Source organism: Chionomys nivalis, chromosome 1 (assembly GCF_950005125.1).
Source record: "Chionomys nivalis chromosome 1, mChiNiv1.1, whole genome shotgun sequence".
Taxonomy (NCBI): domain Eukaryota; kingdom Metazoa; phylum Chordata; class Mammalia; order Rodentia; family Cricetidae; genus Chionomys; species Chionomys nivalis.
In genome coordinates, this window is record NC_080086.1 from 154991448 (window position 1) to 154998557 (window position 7110).

General features: G+C 45.6%; 1 protein-coding gene across 1 annotated transcript; it reads left to right on the forward strand.

Moving 5' to 3' along the window:
- The first annotated feature begins 465 nt into the window (after nucleotides 1–465).
- On the forward strand, nucleotides 466–2658 carry LOC130875964 (tyrosine-protein phosphatase non-receptor type 9-like). The gene is given in 2 exon segments (XM_057772314.1): nucleotides 466–1716; nucleotides 1719–2658. Coding segments are annotated over 2 exon segments (1776 nt in total). The 5' UTR covers nucleotides 466–659; the 3' UTR covers nucleotides 2438–2658.
- Nucleotides 2659–7110: the final 4452 nt, after the last annotated feature.

A 7110-nucleotide genomic window follows, 5' to 3' on the forward strand; every position in this document is an offset into this window, starting at 1 on the left:
TCTCAATGGAGCCGCGGGGGGCTCGGGCGGACGCGGCGCAGGCCGCAACGCTGGCCCTGGGCCGGGAGGGGGACGCCTTTTCCTCGCTCGCTCGCGCCCGCCCTCCCTCTCTCCGCCGCGGCTTTTGAGGAACTGGGCCGCGAGGCCGCCGCGCAGGTCGCAGGGCCCGCATCCCCGAGGACGCCCGGGCTGGGCGCGCTCGCGGCGCCGGCGCTTTCTGGGCCAGCGAGCTCTGCACGCGAGTGAAGACGCCCCGGAGGCCGGCGGCCTTCGCGGGGGGGGGGGGGGGGGGGGGGCTTTAAAAGTTGTCGCTCTCATTATTTCCTTTAAAGAAAAAATAATAATAACCACCCCGCGCTGTTAGTTCCTCCGCTGACTTTTTTCCTCCTCTGGAGAGGCGGGGTAGCTCGAGGAAAGGAGTGAAGAGAATAAGAGGCATTTCCTCCCCGTGGGAGCGACAGCAGATTCTCCGGCCAGCAGGAGCGACGTTGGCAGCCGCCGCGGGCGCCGGGCCGCGTCGGTCCCACCATGCGTGAGCCGGCCGAGAGCTGCTGAGGCGCCGGGCCGCAGACGCGGAGTTGGAGGGCGGGCGGCGGGCTCCGGCGCTCGCGGACTAGTGCTGTCCCCCGGCGGGCGACGGCGGCGGCGGCGGCGGCGGGATGGAGCCGGTGACCGCGCCCCGGCCGGACATGGCGCCGGAGCTGACCCCCGAGGAGGAGCAGGCTACCAAGCAGTTTCTTGAGGAGATCAACAAGTGGACAGTTTAGTACAATGTTTCTCCACTCTCTTGGAATGTGGCTGTCAAGTTCCTCATGGCCAGAAAGTTCGATGTGCTTCGTGCCGTAGAGTTGTTTCACTCCTACAGAGAAACAAGAAGGAAGGAAGGCATTGTGAAGCTGAAACCTCATGAGGAACCTCTCCGTTCTGAGATCCTCAGTGGAAAATTTACCATCTTGAATGTTCGAGATCCAACTGGAGCCTCCATTGCCCTTTTCACTACCAGGCTACATCATCCTCACAAGTCCGTCCAACACGTGGTACTTCAGGCCTTATTTTACTTGCTGGACAGAGCTGTGGACAGCTTTGAAACTCAAAGGAATGGATTGGTGTTTATCTATGACATGTGTGGTTCCAATTATGCCAACTTTGAGCTAGACCTTGGCAAGAAAGTCCTAAACCTGCTGAAGGGAGCATTTCCGGCTCGTTTAAAGAAGGTGCTGATTGTAGGAGCACCCATATGGTTCCGAGTGCCGTATTCTATCATCAGCCTGCTCCTGAAGGACAAAGTCCGGGAGAGGATTCAGATATTAAAGACGTCTGAAGTTACCCAGCATCTGCCCAGGGAGTGCCTTTCAGAAAATCTGGGTGGGTTCGTCAAAATTGACCTTGCCACTTGGAATTTCCAGTTCCTGCCCCAAGTGAATGGCCACCCAGATCCCTTCGATGAGATCATCCTGTTTTCCCTACCTCCTGCCTAAGACTGGGACTCAGTACATGTTCCAGTTCCCCATGCCATGACCATCCAAGAGTTGGTAGACTATGTTAATACCAGGCAAAAGCGGGGCATATACGAGGAATATGAAGACATCCGTCGTGAGAACCCTGTTGGCACTTTCCACTGTTCCATGTCTCCCGGAAACCTAGAGAAAAACCGATATGGAGATGTACCCTGCCTGGACCAAACAAGAGTGAAGCTGACAAAACGAAGTGGCCACACTCAGATTACATCAATGCCAGTTTCATGGATGGCTACAAGCAGAAGAATGCTTATATTGGTAAACAAGGCCCTTTGGAGAATACCTATCGTGACTTCTGGCTCATGGTTTGGGAGCAAAAAGTTTTGGTGATTGTAATGACCACCCGCTTCGAGGAAGGCGGAAGGAGAAAATGTGGACAGTACTGGCCGTTAGAAAAAGACTCTCGGATCCGATTTGGATTCCTCACGGTGACTAATCTAGGAGTGGAGAACATGAACCATTATAAGAAAACAACTCTAGAAATTCACAACACAGAGGAGCGGCAGAAACGCCAGGTGACCCACTTCCAGTTCCTGAGCTGGCCAGATTATGGCGTCCCTTCCTCAGCAGCTTCCCTCATTGACTTTCTGAGAGTGGTCAGAAACCAGCAGAGCCTGGCTGTTGGCAGCCTGGGAGCACGGTCCAAAGGGCAGTGCCCCGAGCCACCCATTGTGGTACATTGCAGTGCAGGCATTGGCAGGACAGGTACCTTCTGCTCACTGGACATCTGCCTGGCACAGCTGGAGGAGCTTGGCACCCTTAATGTGTTCCAGACAGTGTCGCGCATGAGGACACAGAGGGCCTTCAGTATCCAGACCCCTGAGCAGTACTACTTTTGCTACAAGGCCATTCTGGAATTTGCAGAGAAGGAAGGAATGGTTCCCTCTGGTCACAGCCTGTTGGCCATGGAGGGTCAATAGCTGTTCCACGAGTTTCCACCTGCTGGCCAGCCTTCCTTAAACTACCCTGGACACCGCTGAGCCTATAGGTTGCCATCAGCTATGCTGAAGCCATGGATCAACCTCTTTCTTGTGTCTCCCAGCGCACATGTGCACGCAAGGCAGCCTTTCCCTTTGGCTAGATAAATGTGGTGAAATTGCCACTAGAAAGGGCCAGCAGCAATGTGTTCTTAATTCCTAGCACCTGCTATCGAACTGTGCCTTACTAAAACCAAATCGTGGCTATTGATTTTTGCCAGGGTCCCTGAGGTAAGTGGGGAAGGAACCCCCATCTCCCAATGCCATTCTTCTAGAAGTCTCCTCCTTCCCTTTGCTAGGATTTGACAGGGAGGTTTGGTGAGCATTCACCTTCCTGCCCAGAGAGCTTGACCAAGTTACATATTCTAGAGAATATCCCGAGTGCCAAGCACGTTTATACATAGGGCGTGTATTCCAGTCTTTTCTGTCCTTCTGTGTGTGTGCGTGTGTACGTATGTGCACTTATGTGTATGGATCTATATGTATGTGTGTATATAATATATACTGTATGTGATAATATGGTTGTATTCTATAAATACATATACACACAGATACTCTTTGTAGACGTTCCTGGGGCTTCAACTCACAGTTGAGCATTCTTTGCTTCTTGGACCTTGCTGACTGACTAGTCTGAACTAGCTGGGATTGGGGCTCATGCTCATGTTGTCAGACAGCAGAGTGATAGAAGACAACACATACTTTTTTCCCAGGCCACAGGCTCCTCTTCCTTAATGACATCTTTCCCTCTGGATTCAATGCTTGTTGGAGCCAAAAATACTGACGATGGTAACACTGGTTCACTTTAGCATGGGTTGTCCTCCATCTAACAAATTTTCTGTTTACCTTGCTGATTTGGGGAACAGACCTCCACTGTGATTCCAGACTCTGTCTTACCCCAGCAATGGGGTCCAAGGCTAGAGATGAATTTACAGAGCTGCCAGAGCCAAAAGTAATCGGTACGAAATCTTAAAAGAAAGGAGAATCCTGGAGTGACTGAAAGGAACCTACTATGAAACTCCCTTCCTGGGAGGACAAACTGGGGCCCCTTTTTCTTTCACTGAAAGACCCTTTCTCTGTGTAACTCTTCCTAGTCGACTGAGATGCCCAGTTCTCCTTGCCTGCTAGCCTGCCAGATCCTAGACCTCAAACTAGATGTGTTCTATGTCCTTATAAAGTATAATAATCCCCTTGGCTGGATGAGGTAGTTTCTTGCAATCACTGGTCCCCTAACCATCCATCTTGATCCTGTCTTTTCCCAGTCCGATTCACCAGGAATAGAATCAAGAGTTCTCAACACTTAGTGTTCCCACAAAACTCCACTGAACCCCCCTAAATCTTCCCCTACTCCAGATGATGAGGTTGGCAGCTGGTCAGACCCAATAATTTTATACTGTAATAAGATCTTTGAATGTGTATATTCTTATTTTTTACAATCATTTCATTTTGTATTTAACATCAATGGACTGAGTCAGATTCAGTAAATAATTGTAATGTTCATATTCAATATCTTATAGTGGTACAGTTTTGTATTTACATATAAATATACCAACATGATTAAAAAAACTGATTTTAAAATGATGTTAATTTACTTTTTTACCTTTTTAAAATGGTTTATTGTTTCAAAATTTACCTTAATATTTTCTATATTTTATTTCTTCCTTCTTTAATTTCTTAAGAGGAAAACAAGCTGTAGAATGGTTCTATCGCATCCAGGATGAACCCTCTCTCCTCAGGTAGGCCCCTCGGAGCCCTAAGACACACACGGACATATACTTCCTGGTGACTATTAATCCATCCCTCTGACCACTGAAATTAACCATCACACTCACCAAGTCTCGGTTTCATAGAAGACAATTAGGTCAAATTCTGGGTCCTTCCAATGAGAGACTGCCTACTGTGCCTGATGTGCAGCACTGGGGTGGTTCAGCGTCTGGGAGAATAACAGACTGCGTTTGGCTACGAGACTCTCTGGAGCTGGCACCTAAATGGGCATAGAGCCTGACACCAGCAGTGCCCTCCTCTCGTGACCCCTCCCAGGTGTTTTTGCTCCATCCCATAATTCCAGTCATGATAGTCCACCTCAGCACAACTACATGGGCATGGGATGAGGCCTTGAAGTATAAACCAAAACAAACATTTCTTTCTTTACAGTGTCTATCTCAGGCATTTGTCCACAGCAACAGAAACCTGGATAGCAGATAAGTTGTACACAGAGGAGATTCCAGCTTCTCTCCACCACGGAGGGATCTCACCATGGATGCTGGAATTTGGTTTTCCCTCACTACCTCTCTGGGAGGTATAGTGTTGCTTTGTTGATATCTCTCTCTCTCTCTCTCTCTCTCTCTCTCTCTCTCTCTCTCTCTCTCTGTGTGTGTGTGTGTGTGTGTGTGTGTGTGTGTGTGTGTGTTCTGTCTCCCCAAACTGTTATACGTGATAGAAATTTCAGATCGATAGCCCTTAATGATGAGTCTACTTAATGAATAGGAGCTGAATTTGTCACTCTAGGAGATCATCTGATGTCCCTGTGGTGTGGGAGAATGAGAAGAGGAGACTCAGCTATGGGACATTTTCTTGGTTGATGATGGAAGTGGGAGGGCCAGGTTCACGGTGGGTGGTGCCAGCCTTTAAGGAAGCAGTCTCAGAAAGCCCTGAGGAACAGCCCCTTAAGCAGCACTCCTCCATACCTCTGCCTCTCCTCCTCCTGCCTCCAGGGACCTGCCTTGAGTTTCGGCCCTGATTTTCTTTGGCAACAGACAACAGTATAAGTATTTGGGAGTAGAAGACAAAATAAGCCCTTTTCTCCCCAAGTGCTTTTGATCATAGTGTTTTATCACAGGAATAGTAAAGTAACAAAGACAGAAGCATTTAGGCCTAACTCCTTTTTTAAAAAGACCTACTCATGGAGCAGGCCTGGGAGAGCAAACTCCACAGGAGCAGGAATGAGCCAGAAATGGAAGAAAACACAAACAAAAAATCGGAAGACAAAAAAAAAATCGGAAGACAATCTCTTAAATTTTCTTTAAGAAAATCTCTTAAAGAAAACCAAGAAAAAGCAATGAAACATATGAAAGAAACTATTCAAGACTTGGAAACTGAAATAGAGACAATAAAGAAAACAAAAGCCGAGGGGATTATAGAAACAGAAATCATGAGAAAATGATCAGGAACCACAAATGTAAGCATAAACAGCAGAATACAAGAAATAGAAGAGAGAATCTCAAGCACTGAAGAAACAATAGAAGAAATAGACTTATCAGTTAAAGAAATCATTAAATCTAACAAAACCTTAACACAAAATACCCAGGAAATATGGGACACAATGAAAAGACCAAACCTAAGAATAATTGGTATAGAAGAAAAAGAAGTTCAACTCAAAAGCACAGAAAATATATTTAACAAAATCAAAGAAGAAAACTTTCCCAACCTAAAGAAAGATATGCCTATGAAGATACAAGAAGCTTACAGAACACCAAATAGACTGGATCCAAAAAAAAAAAAAATTCCCCTTGCCACATAATAATCAAAACACTAAACATACAGAATAAAGAAAGAATATTAAGAGCTACAAAGAAAAAAGGCCAAATAACATATAAAAGTAGACCTATCAGAATTATACCTGACTTCCCAATGGAGACAATGAAAGCCAGAAGGTCCTGGTCAAGTGTTATGCAGACATTAAGAGACCACAGATGCCAGCCCAGACTACTATACCCAACAAAACTTTCAATCACCATACAAGGACAAAACAAGATATTTCATGATAAAAAAACAGATTTAACCAATACCTAGCCACAAACCCAGCCCTACACAAAGTACTAGAAGGAAAACTCCAACCCAAAGAAGTTGGCTACATCAACAAAAACACAGACAATTAATGATCTCACAGCAACAAATCCCAAAGAAGGGGAAAACACACAAATTAAGACCACCAACAACGAAAACTAAATTAACAGGAGATAGCAATCACTGGTCACTAATATCTCTTAATATAAATGGACTCATCTCACCTATAAATAGATGCAAGCTAACAGATTGGATACGAAAACAGAAACCATCCTTCTTCTGAATACAAGAAACACACCTCAACCTCAAAGACAGACATCGCCTCAGAGTAAAGGGTTGGGGAAAAAAATCCCAATCAAATGGACCTGAAAAACAAGCTGCTGTAGCTATTCTAATATCTAACAAAATAGACTTTAAACTAAAATCAATCAAAAGAAACAAAGAAGGACATTTTATATTAGTCACAGGATAACTCCATCAAGAGGAAATCTCAATACTGAATATCTATGCCCCAAATACAAGGGCATCCTCATGTGTAAAAGAAACACTTCTAAAGTTTAAATCATACATTAAACCCCAAACACTAATAGTAGGAGACTTCAACACTCCACTCTCACCACTGGACAGACAAAAAATGAACAAAGAAATAAGAAAACTAACATGTTATGACTCAAATGGACTCAAAAGACATCTATGGAATATTCCATCCAAACATAAAAGAATATACCTTCTTCTCAGCACCTCATGGAACCTTCTCAAAAACTGACCACATATTCAGTAACAAAACAAACGTCAACAGATACAAAAAATTGGAATAACCCCATGTATCATAT